The following is a 17,459-nucleotide window of genomic DNA, read 5'->3' on the forward strand; positions in this document are numbered from 1 at the left end:
CCATTGATTGTTTAACAAAATAGATTTAACCGAATACATTAGTAAAAATATAGTAGGATTGTTATCGAACAATAAAAGTTTCTCATAAAAAGTCTAAGATATCTTTTGTATTTCTCGAGTAATATTTATACGGTTGAGATAAGTTTCGTTCACTGTGAAAATTCTTGGGACATTTTTCACTGGAACGGGAATTCGATGCAGCGACGTTTGCGCTTGGGGGTAAAGTGGTAATATTTTTATGGTAAAAGACCTGCTCAGAGACCAAATCTTCGAAAGCAAACTCTAATCTACATTCTAGTTGCTTTCGAAATTTTTACTCGATATACGGAATTGAAAAGTAAATGAATGTAAAATTATCCATTTGGAATTGAAAATTCGAAACACAAGTATTTTGCACACATTTGATTTTTCATCTAATCTATGAAGTTTATAAAAATTAATTAGAATTAATTAGGCTAACTGATGAGCTCATTATAAACTGAATCCCATCAATTTTTAAATAATTTTCTTTATTAAAGATTAGTTGCGCTGTGTAATATGAATATTTTATAAGAGTATACTTTTGCTACATAAATAATGGTAAAAGAGAGACATAAGAAGATATGAGAGAAAAGTATTAAGAATAGTAAAAGAAGAATGATATTGTCAAAGCAATCAATAGTTTTTTAGGAGAGTAAAAGTTTGCGGATCAAACTTACATTTTTCAGGGATTTGGGAAGTTATATTCTTTTAAAGAACGGAAATGGATATCTATTGAATACTAACAATAACTTTCCCCACTTGCATTTCGTCTGATATTCTTTCTTACAACTTTATACGAGTTTCCTGTTTACTATGGAAGAATTTGGGAACCATATTATAAGTTAAATTTGTTCGCCGCACAAGGATTCTATTTTATGATGAAAATAGACTTTTACTATCTTCTAAATTGAACAACGAGTCAATTTCGACTTTACTTTCTAAACAACGGTTTATAGCACGTATACCTATACTAATTTTACATATCACAAGCTCCAAATCGAGAAACTGCACGTTTTTAGAGGGTACTTTATTATTTTATATTGTATACCTTTTTTTAAGAATACACCTAAGTTTATACAATATATTTCTATTTAAAACATATTTATATTATTAATTTTTCATTTTCTAAGAGCAATTGTAATATATTATGTATTTTTTATATGCTTCGAAAAATTGTATTTCTCTTCCATTAATAATAAGGTTCATCATATTTTCACATTTTCCAATTTATAACATTACCGTGCCAACGATTTTTAATTATTCTTATACTGTTGAAAAGTTAAAGTATTTTAATTGCGTTGGAAAGATCAGATTTTACTGAATACCGTGACTTTAAAACATTTAATTTTGTATATAAATTATAATTCAAAACGTGTGTTGGGTATTATTAGCTTTTCAACATTTAGATGATCATTTTGAAACGAGAATACTTTGTTATACAAATCACAATGCTCAAAGCTTTTAACGAAACGAATATTTTTCGCAAAGATTATAAAGATACTTCACTATATTTATTATGTCAATATATCTAATTGATTTCAAATTCTACACGAATAAAATTTCAAATCTATATTTGACGTGAAATATTGTATTTTTATATATTGATATTAGATGTGATCTATTTAGATATTGTACATTATACTATATCAGACATATACAATTTTCCAAAGTTAGACAATAGTTGCTGTAAGCAACCTTATAGCGAAAATTCACTATTCAGCAAAATGGGTGGTATCGTGTTGTCGTAATTCACCTCTTTGACTTTCGACTATCGATCCAAACCTTAGGACGTCCTTTTGTCATTGAACATTCCCTCCGACAGATCCAAAGGTATAAATCTCATTTCATTGCACGAACATACATAAGAGTTTCGTTTACCTTCTCGAAACGCTTGAGGGCTTTTAGATAAGTACAAACATGTATCTCTTTGATAAGAAGCAGGGATAGACGCTCACGGCTGATCCTTTTGACCCTTGTACCTCCAGCATTTACAACCATATATTTTTGTATTGTATTTTATCACGAAAAATTGATTGTTATTGAAAAGAATTCGATATATAGCCATGTATTATTTTCGTAATATTATAACTGTTTCTGTCAAGCGAATATTAATAACTAATCAAATTATTTTTTGAAATTGTTCGGTTGTTTTATTGGAAACGAAACAGAAATATACGAGAGTGACCTAATTAAGTATATTGCTCTTAAATTCCTACGCAAAACACGTATTTTTTATAGCACTGAAATTTTGGAATTTCGATTTCGGCAATGTGTATTTATGAAAATGTTGAGAATCTACAAAAAAATGTGCTACCATGGAAACCTTTAATTGAAATTTCAGCATGAGAAACAAGAATATATCTAATCGCTCAGTTCTGTATTTGGCTGTGATAACGAAGTCGGTGTTCTCATATGATGTAGCGTACAATATTTTATATAATATGTACATAAAATAGCGCATCATATCACATATATTATACGTGGAACGCAGAGGAACACAGGCGAATACAATGGTGCGAAACCCAGATTAACAGTCATAAAATTCACTGTGCTTTGCGACGCTGTACTCGGGTCAGCGCCGATTGGGTAGCACAAGCTTCCTAATACAACATGAAAAAATGAAAAGAGAGAAAAGAAAATATAATAAGCTCTCCGAGGTTTTTGACAAAATATTTCTGCTCCACAAATTCCTGATTTAATCAACCGTTTTACTTCAGGAAGGTTATCTCATCAGGGCTGCTCCAAATCAGACACTTAGTTTTCGAAAAATGACAAACAAAGAAAAAAGAGTATTTTTCAGAGAACCAACTGATCTCACAGAGAGTTACAGGCGAGAATCTTTACGTATAGGTTTACTTTTATTCACGCAAGTTCGATTAACGATGGAATTGTCTGGATTTCTTGACATAGATCGAAAAGACACAATAAGAGACTCATGAACATACTACGTGTTGTAAAGAAGGATTTGAAAATGGATTTACAGTAGTCACAGAATTAGAAGTAATTGATCGAGTCGTCGCGTCGCTGAGTTATAATTTAGTCGATCGTGAAACTGAACATCTGGTATCAAGTCTGGCTGGTATCAGTAGGATCGACGAAATGTCGGAACCATGTTGCCATCGGATATAGCTTACATCCAAAAGTTTTAGGTAGTCAATTGAATTCTATTTGTCGTATTTGATAGTATGGACTAGTGCCGCTCTTATTGTAACTCTTAGAACAAAAAGTACATTAAAATTATAACTTGCTCTATTGACAATAATAATTTGGTTGTTTAAACAAATAGACGTTTCTTATTTAATGAATGCTTAAAAGCTACTCTTTCTCTCTCTCTCAATTAAGGGTAAAAATAATTTTGTTGTATCTTTTTTATATTTTTACTAATGAATATTATAATTAATAATCATGATTATATATAATGGTAATGAAATATTATTATTACAATAAAGTTGCTACTTGTAACGAAAGTTAATTACATTTGTAAGATTGGAAGCTGATAATAATAAACTCTATTTAGCGTTTGTAATGAATTTTTAGTATATCATAATTTTTCCAGATAACAATAATTTTATGGCAATCAGTTTGATGATCTTTCTTTGACGCTACTATCGCGAATGTAAATGAAACTAATACCCTACACCTATAAATTGTAGTAAATGTTGCAGGTGAAATTGTAACACGTGAGATACTACAGCTGTTATACACGCAACTATTATGCAAAGCAACCGCGTATGGAACAGTCGAATTTATTCTCTCGGTAATTACTATCGAGATTTACGAAAAACTATGTGGATTTCACATTTATTTACTATTATTCACGAAGCAGAAATATAACTTAATTACGTTTCAATAGAATCTGATTATTTAAAATTTCACTACTGAAATATTTGTATGATTTAAGTATAAATAAATTCCTGTTCCTTAATTTTTCTTATAGAAACAAATATTTCTTCTATTATATTATATGACAAAAATTGTAATTCTTCTTTCTTAAAATTATCTACATTGCTTTATATAAAAGTTTATAAATACACTGTAGCTAAATATGTGCCTCTTAAATTTTTAATTAAAAAAAGTTTCTGCTTTAATGTTTTGACCAAAGTTTTTCCATAAATAGAGTTAGAGTTTTAAGGCTACATAAATCATTGCATATTGTTGGTTTTCGTCGACGAAGAATAAACGGTTGGAATTTGTACGCTTGTCGGAACATTTTTTCTCAGATTTTGAGGTTTGCCCTCCGTAAATTCTCGATCGTTCTTCCTCTTGTATCGAACGACAAACAAATGACGGTATCGATACGACATACAGCACTCAGCCATAAAATTGTTCGTGAAGAGAAATTGTCACTATCAGGGGATCGAAGGTCGTCTTGTGTACTTACAGTTGCGTACAAAGTAGTACGACACTTCAGCCATGTGTGCTCGTTGCCAACAAAAATGCTTTAATCGATAATGCCATCAAGATTGAGCTCAAAATCCGATATACACGTTTAAAAGAATCGTTGACCAAAAATCTTAGGTTTTTACCTTAGTCAAACCAATAAAACTTCTAATGCTTTCCCAAAATCGCGTTTAACAATAAATTTACTCTTTTCGTTGCAGATTAAAGACTTTGAATATTAGAACGTCGACTACGAACAATTTCGTACTATAATTTAACTTCCACCGGTACTATATTGCTCTACGCATACATATTTTTTATATAGGAGAATTGAAGGATTTTCCACAAACTTTTTTTGTCATGAACAATTTTTTGCGCCAATTTTGCGGTGCAGTCATTTTTCTTCTACAACACGGTTTAAAAGGTTCTATTATCTTCTTAATTTATCGATATCATTATTGTAAATATCGTACTATGAAGTATAATAAAGCAAATAATAACCGAAGTGTAGATTAGTTATTCCCTTTTTACAGTGGTCGACACGTGTTAATTAAAGCGAAGATAATTGATCCGTCAATCAAAAACTGCAGTGACATTTTTAGGACAGCTTTCTGAATATACTAACGCAACGTTCACTCTGAAATACATACCGCATATTACATACATGGTAGCAAATCGATAGTTATAAGCAAGAAAGCGATATGTTATATATGAAAACAATTGAACAATGAAATTCGTTTGGCAGTTCTATTCTCTGAAACAAATGTACAATACAAAATTATAATATAAATGTGGGAAATGTAATATAGTAACTTATATGTAAATATCGTTGAATTAAAAATTTTATTGCTTATACTACTTTTCTTCTGAGCCCTTCGATTGATTGAATACGCCATAAATTCTAAGTAAAGTAGAATAGGGGTCTTTGTCGTTAGGGGAATTTAAAGCAAGCTTTTCGCAAGTTACACAGAAGCCTCGGATAGCACAAAAATATTTGAAATCGATAGAAAGCCATTCACTGACGAATATCGATATCGTTTTTACGGATAAAGAGAAACGCTGAAACGTAGGACGATTTTGATACGAGAGTTTGTTACCATGGTAACTATATCTGCATTCAACGAAGTATCGTGGGTCTATTTGCTCTATTCGATTGTGCTTTCTCTCCCATTGTGTTTTTCTTTACCCAGTATCTACACGCATATAGCTAACCTATTGTTTATGGTTTTCGTCGAAGCTCCGCGTTACTGCGAAGCAGAGGGAATTTAAATGTGAATACACACTTCGAATAAACAGAATGGAATAGTATTCGTCTGGTCCTTATATTCGAATTTCACATCAACATACTTTTTAATACACCAGTTTTTATTTATCGTTTATCGAATAAATAAGTATAGAATTTCCAATGACTTCTCTCTTATTTATAACTAGATTTTACCACTTTTCGCTTCAATTCAAAAAGAAATGTGCTCATGTACACGATTGATTAAAAAATGACTCAAAGGACGTACTAGGGTTAAATATTCAAAATTACAAATTATTTAATCCTGTAAAAGAATAGTTCGCAACATGGTGATGTAACTATGTATTGTTATACAATTACATGTTACTTTTTAACATTTTATATACGTATAAAATATAATTTCCTTTATTTATTTCTCCATGCTATTGATAGTACTACGTCATACGCTTTATCTAGAAATCACAAAAATTGGATAGAGTCGAGTTGGAGAAAGTTAGTTTGTGCATCCCTAGCTGAACGAATTAAAATGTTGTGTTCATTTTCCGCTAAGTTTCCGGCACGTATCCGTCATTAATTAAAACGATGGTAAAATCTTTCGTATATTATGCCATAATGCACCCACCTCCTTGCGGAAAGAACTGTGAGTAGATGCACTTGAAAGTTTCCTCTCTGACGACTCCCGTGGGACATTCTGCCTTGAAGCCACGATATATTCTCTTCAGCTCTGCCTCGGTGAATCTCGTAGCTCGACAAAGACTCGCCAACGAGTCGGGTCTATATCTCGGGGTCTGTTCTTCTTCGTACTCCGAGTCTGTAAAATCGAAATCAAAGGTTTCTGTTAATTATGGAAAAACTTGCCAAGTACATTTGCCCTTTGCAATTTACTTTCCGGAGTACCGTGATAGTAACTTTAAATTGCAAAAATACGTATGTAGGGTGTTCCATTAATTTTGTCCACTTGAAATGTCTTCGGTATTTCAAATAGCAAGCGAAAATATTGTGTATGAAAGTTTCAACATTGAGAAAAGTATAGTTTAGAAAGTAAAAGAAAGTAAAGTTTAATTTAGTTGTCTTCGGGTATTGTGAGTACACGTGTACTCCATGAACGAAGTCCTGAATGAAAATACTTTACTTTTTTTACTTAATTCTGGCTTTATCATGGCTATTTACTACATAACATATTTAGCTAATATTGAAAATTCATACGAATAATGTTAATTATTATACACGTTTCGCACATTATTTGTTTGCAAATGCAATATATACCTCCTCTTGATCATGTGTATATGGTGAAAAAGAGTACATAGTACGTTCATTAAGACGAACGATTTTTCTATAGACAGTATCGTGCAATTCATGTGGTTCGAGTTACTTGTAAATTGTTTGTTGTGTAACCTTTGGGATAAAGAAGAGAATACCAAATAATAAATCAATTCTGTGCTATTCTGCTTTTGTATTAAAGTATAAAATTTATTGATGTTTCCTCTTGTTCAAGTGAATTTTTTTCTACGTTTCGTAGAATTCGGAAATAACAAATATTCAACAGAACCATTACGCTTGTACGGTATTTAATAAATAGTTATAAATGTTCATAAAATTCATTGACTACAATCAATTTGTTGGGCATACAAATTTAATTGCACGATTATTAATTTAATAATAATACAATTAAATTTTATCGTACAATTTTGCCAGTATAATGAAAGAAAAATGCTCTTTAGATCTCTACAGATCGTCAAATTAAACAATATATCGTGTTTCCAATATTTATTCGCATTATTTTTCAAAACAAAGCACGAAACATTCCACAAAAGAGGAACTAAAAGAAATTTTCACATCACTCATCTTCGACAAATAATAAACAATGTAAGGGCAATATTTTATGATTTTAGAAATGACATTAAATAATCGTATTTGATATTATACGTATATAGTTACACAATATTAATACTGCAACATTCAAACTATCAAATTTGAAACATGGTTAAATTAGGAAACGTGGTTATAATTAGTACAGTACACATATGTAAAGTATGGTATTTCTATTACTGTACGATATATCATAAAATATTATAAGACGAATTAGTTTCCTAATAATGATATAAATCAAAAATTTCTAAACAGATCTCGTAATAAGATTTTGTTGAAAATTTTATCGAAATAATATGTAAAAGATGTTCAAATACCTTCGTCAGCTATTGCGTCTACTAAAAATTTGAAGTATTTCAAGCGGCACGGTAGAATATTCCGTATTTACACGTAATTTGTCGTTTTGAACAGAACGACGGATGGTTTGAAATTCTTTCTTTCCAACTCTAACAGTAACACTTTAGCTGAACGATATAAAACGTCGGACAATTAATATTCGCACGTCTGTGTTTCTTTACGGTCGCAAAAAAAAAAAAAAAAAAAGAAGGATTCGAGGCACGTACGATCGATGCGCGTAGACGATTCACCAGTCATGACTAACAGTACCTCTTGCACATTTAAATGAATTTTCCGCGAGTGGCGTGCAACGAGCAACCTATTGTCAGCTTGTTTCGATGCACACCGACGTATGCTTTTATTCGTTCCGATTAAACGAGGCGTTGAATTGCAGCCCGGAAAATGCTTTCCAGAATTCATTTACCTTTCATGCGAACGAAAGGCGGTGGCTTGTGCGAGTAACAGTAAAGAAATTTATTGGAAGTTGTTCCATCGATAGGAAGTATCAACCTACTTTTTTTAGACACTGCTGTGGAACGATTATAATTTGCGTCGAAACGTTGCTTCCTTCAAATACAATCAATTTCTATACGTATTCAATATGAAAAAGAAATTGTCAAATCGATACATTAGTTGATTGTTATTGAGTAATATCTCACTTTCTGGAAGAGATAGATGTTCCTCCTTTTTGTTTGTCATTTATACTTTCTGATGATTTTCTATCAGGAAAGAACTAAGACTGGTTGGGAGTGAACGTGTTAAATTTTTCTTATTAAGTAAGTTATCTTTTATGCCTCCATAGTACAATTTCCGAAGCTTCGAAATTATAAAATTTACAAGATAATACTATACATATACAGCGGTTAGAAAAAGTACTCGCACACACCTTTCTTCTCCGGTGAAGTGTCCTTTTATTACATTCTATGCATTTCATTTTGGTATGAAATATCATAGTATCAAACTTTGTAATCATATAAAAATACATGACACGAAGTTTAATATACTTGGGCTTAATTAATTATATAAATGTTATATTGCATGCAATGGTGTGGCTATACTTTCTTTTGTCACTGTATATTGTTCTCCCTATTGTATAAATAAATGCTCTCAGTTAGGAGTTTTCAATTAAACTGGGATAAATTGTAATATCGTTTTAGGAACGTTTCGAAAACTCTCTAAGTAGCGATCTAAATTTTTCACGAGCCTCAGTTAAGCACGATACGGCCAAACGAGAAAAAACCGTAAAGCGATGATAGTCACTCAACGAGGCATCGGAAGAAGAAGGTCGATTGGAGGTAAGTCGAACACAATAACCCTTGAAACACGTGAAACAAAGGCGTACGTGCACATACAGAGGAAGAAGCATATAGGAATATCATGCAACATAGATGGCTGGGTAAAGCACGTAAGCAAGTTGAAGGCCCCTCGCAACAGAAGCTCGGGAGACTCACACGTTTCAGGAAAATGTGTTCTAACCACTTCGTGGGATACGATTCTAGAGTACGATGATGCACGCGATAAATTGCTACGAACTTTGTAAAATATATTTGTATTCTGATACGTAACTTGCTCAATCTCCAAATATCGGCGTAGTTTTGAACGCACAAAGACTCACGAAAGTATTTGGATGTTTATTGTATGAAAAGTTTTTGAATACATTGTAATAAGATCGTAGAAGAATGATCTGATAAGTACATTTTCGTCGATTTCTAAATTTTAATATCGCTTCGTAATAAGAAAGAGACATTAATTAATTTCGAAATGAATAGTCAATATTGTTTAAAGAATCGAAATAAAGAACAGTTTCAATTGGAATTATGTTCCCAACATAACGGGTTAAAATATATTTCTCACTCCCCGTTCAACCCTAGTTGATAGTCCACGATTCATGATGGTGGAACATTCAATTTGAATACATGACAATCGGAAAACCCGCCTCTCTGCGTTGCTGAATTTTTGATGGAGACTAGCTATAATCCTGTCAAAATGTCGGCAATCTTTTCTAAATAGACATACTGCAAGCTATGTCAAAAGTTTTAAACAATACTACTTGTATGGAACTTTCCTAAAAGTTCAAAAGTATAAACTTTAAAAGCATGAAATAAATTCGATGTGAGTCAAAAAATTTTTTAACGGAACAAAAAAAAACTTAATTTACCTTTAAAGCATACATTGATTATTTCGGTCATTGGTGCTCGTTATTTGCAATTTTAATTTAATAATAATTATTTATTTCAGGAACACGTATAAGAGAAAATGATATGTCGTTGAAGTGAACTGAGATTTTACTGTCTCATTTTTAGTGTTCTATATAATACACATTCTATACTCATGTATTCTACACTACACAATTTTATCTTCTATAACTTTAAACTATATTTTAGAAAGGAACATGTGCTGAAGAAAATTCTATTGTAATTCAAAAATATGCTATAAAGTGCTCTGCAAACTAGTATAATTTCAACTACAATATTCGTACACAGGGTGTCCGGTTTATTATATATTAAATATATAATTTATAAATATTTGGAAAAACGTGAATAACACAATACAAATATTTTAGAGAGTGATTGATCACATTAAAACCTCACATGAAGAAAATGTTAAAATTTGTACACGGATACCTCCATTTTTTACTATACATTCTCGCAGCTGACATTCGGTCGTTTCCAGAACATTACAAACTCATGTCTTTTGCACCATCCGCTACCAAGATATGAATTTTAGAATTCGATGCGTTGTCAGCATTAGCGTTATCCGATGTACACCGCAGGAATATTTTTCATCATGCTGTTACTGGTATGGCATTGTCGGAAGACAAGATTGCAGTTTCCTAACGTTTCTAAAACAGTCCATTCCAATCAGCACTTCTAGGTATTATTTTGTATTGCTCTGACAAATTTTGAAGGTTTACCTATGTCACAAGTATGTAGCGTTTTGAAAACGTCTGAATATCAGCTCGAAGGATACGTAATAAAAAATAGAGGTGTTGGCTTAAAAATTATAATATCATTCTCGCAGAAGGTTTCAAAGTCACCGCAAGATCAAAGACACAAGAGTATAGTGTGCCTCCCTCTATGTCACGCAATTTTTATCTGAAACATTTTTTCTTCATTTTTATCATCATTTCTTTTTTCATCATTCATGTTTTTCGAGACATTTAAATGATTCTAGATAAACCGGACACACTGTATATATACACATATACATAAACGAATACTTCTATAGAATTTTTATCATGCAAAGATACATTACATAAGAATACTTTCAACAATAAGCTAGCCAAATACCTAAAGCGAATTTCACGCCGGTCCACGCCTGTCGAACGTAATTGATCAACCTCCTGTAGAGAGGTCTTGGTGGTCTTTTCGTTGGAGCACCTTCCTCTTCGTCGCCTTGGCCATCGTTGTCCAAGGTTCCCGGAGGTGGTCCCACGCCTGTGAGTGTGCCAACCTGGTTCCTCTCGCCAAGAATATTTACTACTTCCCGTAGCTCAGGCGCTACGCCCTGCAGTCCTGGAGAGTAATTCGCGGGGGCGACGCCTGAACCAAGAAGGCTCGCGCCGCCCCCGCGACCTCTGCCACGGCCCCGGCTACCTCGACCCCAGGTGGTACCGGTACCTTCGAGATTATACAGCTAGTTACGTTTAAACGTGACGAGATTTCGAAGAATACCGATATTTTGCATGGGCTTGATGCGCAACGACGCGCAATGATGTGCAATATAATACTAAACTCACGATTTACCCAAAAGCAAAAAGACCATGTTTACAGCGAAAGATTAATTTAAGTTCGTTTGACTTCGTTATTTCATAGCGTAAAGTAGTACGTTGCGCAGGTAGTATGTTTTGTGAAACTTTTGTGAAAATGTACAGAGTGTGTTTCAGCGCTCGATACGTACATGATCTGTACTACATTTCTATTTACATTCGCGAAAGGATGATTTTCGTAGATAAAGTATCTCGGAATTAGGTTGTGGATGTTTATACAAATTGTTTGATCGATAATTTCGTAACATAGTATTTTGCTCGAAGATAAGAATACTTCGAAGAATTCCTTTTCGTATGTGATTAGTAAACACGAAAAATTGAATACTATGTTACATTTTCCTAAATTTTATCAGTGTTACCAATACTTAAAAACTTAAATTAGATACGAATATAAATATTAGTATAAAATGATAGTAAGAAGGTACTGTACTTTATATTCGTAGCGTTATAATAAACTTTCTTGTTATACCTATATATATTTCGCAAACTGTAACAAGACAGAACAAGAAATGACATTTCTCGAGCTTCCACGTATTTAGAAGCATTGTTCGGCAAAAAGGTGTGGTTCGTACTTTTGCTGCGCGTAGTCAACGTACCCTGCTATTATTCTGGTTGGTAGTTTTCTTGATCCTGGCTGTTTAGCTTATTTCCCTCCATTTATCACGCTTAGCCTGAACTCGAAGCACATTTCTGTTTGCTACCTTACACGCAACAACAGTCGGATAAGGGTAGTTTCAAGGAAGGAAGCCAGAGATCATGTAGTTTCGAGACACTGACGTAACTTCTATCAAAACCTCTGTACAGAAACACGCTGCTACTCTCTAGATCTCTAGACATAAAGCAACATAGAGATTAGAGCGAGACGCATTGAAACGACAACATTCTTGACAAGATATATACGTTTTGGGTAAATCACAGGCGAAAGTCACGTCCGCGTCGCATGAAACTTGCTGAATTTTTAACGAGAACATGGGAACGGCATTAAAAATATGAGATTCAGCTTCAGTTGAAGAATTTCATGAAACAAGCGTTAAAACATTCATGAGAATGAAAAAGTTCAATTAACGCGAATCCGAGAGTTATTGATCTGCCTCGTGCCCTGTGGACGTTTTTCTATTCCTGTTTACGGCTTCAAGTGCGGTTAATATATATATAAAATGTTTCCACTGGCCGTAATGGTTTTATTTAGTTTGATAAAATATTTTCTGCTTAGCTTCTTTTAGCATCGTTCTTGATCGAAATTCACAAAGGTGGATTTCGTAAAGTTGAATTTATGAATTACAATTTCTATCAAAATATGGAAGTGCTGTTTGTAATTAAAGTCACGCTGAACATCTTGGATGCTTGCCAATTAATTATAAAATATAAAAACAAAATATATTATATAGAATACAAAAGAGAATTCTTAAAAAAAATTGATTACAATTTGCATAAAAATGGCGTTAAATGTAATGCTATTGTATCTAAAGTTTGATGAAGATTTTTGATGTTTGTAAATGAATTATTGCTAGTAATTGAGAATTACATATTTCATATTCCTTAATTACGAATTATTGTTAACAATACGTATTCAAATGAAGTTGTATTAATTATGTTGAATGCATAATATCCGACGATAAACTACCTTGAACAACGATTAACGTTCTAATTTCATTATTCCTTTGAGAAGATTCATTGAGAGATTTCTATCAAATAATGCATTCCAAAATTGGCATAAATTGACCATAATGTTCATACCAGTGTGCATCTGTCTGCATAACTCAGAGTGACGTGTAATAAACATAATAAGCGTGCCTACTTGTATAAGCGACCGATTTGTAATAAACTTTAAATAATTAGAAACGGTAGCTATGGAAACAAATTACGTGCTTGAATGATAACAGTAGATGGAACACATTCATACATTAAATAAGCTGCAATTGTGTTCCGGAATTAAGCGGTGGTGCCACAGTAGTAATAATGTTAACTGACTTTGAAACGAGGTATTACTAGAATAGTACAGGGCAATGGTAATTAGTTCTTTAATTAGTTAAATTGCTTAATTGAAAGGCAATTATTCCATGTAACTGTGTTTAAACTAATTAACGAAATCAATTGTCCATCACTGAAAACAAGATATTAAATTAATCACTAACTATCAGCTATTAGTTTCAGATTGAAATACAGTGATTTCTATATTTATGCAAATGAACTATTTATTTTCTTAAAGAAAGAGATACGAGATGTTATTGTCTCAATTTGCATGGATTTATAACTTAACTATTTAGTTCGAAATCTGTTAAAATAAATAAAATAAAAAAAGAATCAATTTATATAATAAGTAAGTAAAGTAAATAAGTAAAGAGAGTTTGTGATAATTTACCACTAATTTAGGTACTGAATATTACCTATAATTTGATCAAGTAAATGCACTAATCACGATCAGGTATGTTTGCCATAAGTCGAATATGGACAAAGAGAATGACCATGATGGCCTAGATACTCTGTGACGTGGAATAAGATGTTTAGGCTGTATCTGAGAATGACGTACATCACTGCATACGATGCATATTACATTTACTACCTGATATAAGCTATTATATTAATGATTTATAATTTATTAGAATAAATACTTCGATAATTTTATTGAAAAACACAACAACCATTGCGTAATTATGATTTGATATGAACAAACTGCAATATGCAAACCTATAATTTTGTATTTCACTTAGTAGATCGTGGATATTCGTTATAAAAGCAAAGACTGACATTTATATCGATATTTTGAAAATAATATTATTACTGTATTATTAATTTTACTGTAGGTTAAGTATATATACCTTTCAAATAGCTTTGTATACTCCGTAATACTGGTTATATTGAATATAAGATGAAACTGAGCATAGAATTAATCTGCTAGTTTTATCAATATTTATTAAAATAATAATTTGGAATATTATGTCGGATGAGTGTAGGAAGTAATATTGTATTCTAGAAGCTTTTATGCAAGGCAAATTTTCTGTGTAAAGTTTGATCCTAACGGGTGAAATTTACTGAAAGGTTGAATAAAGCACTAAGCCTTTACAAGCGAAGACAAGTCTAACACATTTAACCTGGCACGCTAGATAAGATTGAGAACAGTCAACTAGGTGTCTTTCCTTATTCGCTATGTATATGGTCTGATCAATACGATAACGTTATAATAACTATCTTCAATTTTTTAACCGACAATTTTTATTTACAGTATCAATAAAAATATGAAACATAACAATGATATGGGTTTATGTAATTTTCTGAAACAGTTTTTTGACTTTCTATCAAATTTATTCAATACAAAACTATTAAAAGAGCTATTTCACGTAATGCACGTAAACATCAATGTATAAAGCATATAAAATATACAGATCATAAAGTAAAATATAAAACGTTATTTGTAGCCACCTCTTGTGTATTTCGATCAGCATATAAATCCAATGTTCTCGTTTTTGATTAAAACGATAGGAATTATATTCCAAAGATTTAATATTGCGTCTGTCTAAGTACATCCGTTAAATAATGGCCTCAAATATTTGTATTAAAATACGTAAAAGGTATATTCTTACATAACATTGCATTCAATTATTTTCAAAGTTGACAAAGCATCTGCGATTATCCTTTTTATCATGAGAAATGATATTTTTGATTATCGAATAATATTGAAAATGAATTTTGATGAATTTTCAAATGAGAATGAAATTTTATGTTTCGAAGCAAATCGTGATATTTTTATTAGAACAATAATCTACTAGTCATTTAAATGCCTATATTAATAACATGTATCTAAATCTATCAAATAGATGCAATAGTGCTATAAAACATTTTTATTCCTTTCAATAATATATCTGTTGTATCTTTTACAGTAAATACTTTGCCGATCTACACTATCCTAGGAAATTCCTCAATTATTCTATAATTATATATCCTCTATTATATTCTTTTTTAATATTTCTTAATTTCCCCGATTCTATTAGAACATCTTTTTAATTAATTGCTGCAGAAAAAGTTTCATTACTTACGTGAAATTTTCTATCGTTTCCCCTTATTTCTAGTTCAAGTACAACTGACAATTAAAAGTTTCAATTATTTTACGAAATTACATTCAACATATCATATGAAATTTTAATATAATAATTAGTATTTCGATTTAACTTATTTTGCAATGTTGCTATAAATACAATCACTAATACTTGTATATCAATTAATAATATTTATATTTACAAATAAGCAAATTGAATTTAATTATAAGAACTTGCTTATACTTCGGTACAATATGCTAAACATACAAAATAATAAAAGATAACTAATTATTTTCCATCAAAAAAATAATAAAATCTGACTTGAAGCTATGTAAGTTATAAACGGATTACGGTATTAATTCTCACGTTTCATTGGAAGAATCAGAAAAATATAGAAAATATCACACTGTAGATAATTGCTCGAATAAAAATTCGTGAAGATAACATTTATCTTTTTCGGGTTGAAGAAGATACCTTGACGCTTTTTATAGGAGGGGAGCCCCACCACAGAGCCACAACCCCCCGCACTCCCCGCGACAGAGGAGCTGATGGTGGCAAGACAGGGAGCTCCCCGACCGCCACCTCCGCGTCGTTCCAAGTCACGGCGTCTGCACCCACCTCCGCCCCCACCACCACCGCCACCCCCGGCGGACAACACCACGACGGGTCCAGGGGTACGTTTACGTGCCCCTTCTCGTGCGGAGCCCCTTTTTTCAGAGGAGGGCCCCGCGATCTCCTGACGCCGTACTCGCAGGCTTCTTCGAATCCTGTAATAAATTTGTTCTCGTTCTTTCTTTGTTTCTCCATCTTCGATTATCTTTGAGTATTCTCCAATTTACATGAAACTTTGCTACTTGGAAATGAAAGTAAAGCGGAATCTCGATTATCAGAACATCGATAACACTTAAAAATATTATAAACGGTCTCTCATACGAAAAATGAGTTATTCGATTTAAAGAAATCGCTGCATTACGCATACATATTTCTAACGAATGCAAAGATTACCGCGAATCGTCTCATTCTATATCGTGACATGTCTTCCATTGCTAGATCGTACTTTAATGTTGTATGAATAGAACTTTGCAGCTGATCTTTCCCTATGGCATGTCGGTATTAGCTACTGCTATGCATTTGAAATCGATCGATGTCAGCGATTTTTCTTACTTTCCCAGCATACTTTACAGCTGGCAGTAACGCATTTTCCAGCCGGATACATTCGCGATCTCGGAATTCGTGAGGAATAGTAGAGAATTTACGACGATTGCGATTTAAAACGGCTCTTTCTACGCATATCTTTTCTACAGCCGTCGAGTTCGCTGGGCAAATCGAGTTTCCATCAGCTTGCTTCAAAACAAGCTCTTCCTATTCAATTTTTGTTTTCATCGGATTCTAATAACCTACGTGCATCTCCGTTAACGCTGCACTTCTCTTCTTTCAACGACAAGCTATTGTAATTTAATGTGAATGCACTTAGCTTACGATAGTAATTACAACTGTTCTGTGTTATGAATCTTTATTGTACAAGATTATTTCTCACATTTGTATAATTAATTGAATACAGTGAAGCGTTCCGTACTCGAACAGTTATCGTCTGAATATCCTAGACAACGAACGAATTAATCAAGTTACTCGGAGTCAAACAACTTGGAGATACTTTGTCTGCGTGAATTTATTATTTCACATAAATCGAATCTTTGCCCATTCGAATTTAAATCGAATAACTTGATTTCTGTGAATGCACACTTGGTCAGAAATTACTTGAATAATCGAAATCAAGCTTAATATCTGTATATTTCATTGTTCGAAC

The 17,459-nt window shown here is 32.4% G+C and overlaps 1 protein-coding gene across 1 annotated transcript in view; it reads right to left on the reverse strand.

Moving 5' to 3' along the window:
* LOC117208562 overlaps positions 1-16,827 on the reverse strand; it is a 39,938-nt gene extending 23,111 nt beyond the window's left edge. The window contains exons 1-4 of the mRNA XM_033449784.1: positions 16,817-16,827; positions 16,127-16,419; positions 11,140-11,469; positions 6,267-6,455 (exon numbers count right to left, since the gene is read on the reverse strand). Coding sequence (XP_033305675.1) covers positions 6,267-6,455; positions 11,140-11,469; positions 16,127-16,419; positions 16,817-16,827 — 823 coding nt within the window. The remainder of the gene's footprint in view (positions 1-6,266; positions 6,456-11,139; positions 11,470-16,126; positions 16,420-16,816) is intronic.
* Between the last annotated feature and the right edge of the window lie 632 nt (positions 16,828-17,459).

This window comes from Bombus bifarius, unplaced genomic scaffold, assembly GCF_011952205.1.
Source record: "Bombus bifarius isolate JDL3187 unplaced genomic scaffold, Bbif_JDL3187 scf7180000008140, whole genome shotgun sequence".
NCBI classification, from domain to species: Eukaryota; Metazoa; Arthropoda; class Insecta; order Hymenoptera; family Apidae; genus Bombus; species Bombus bifarius.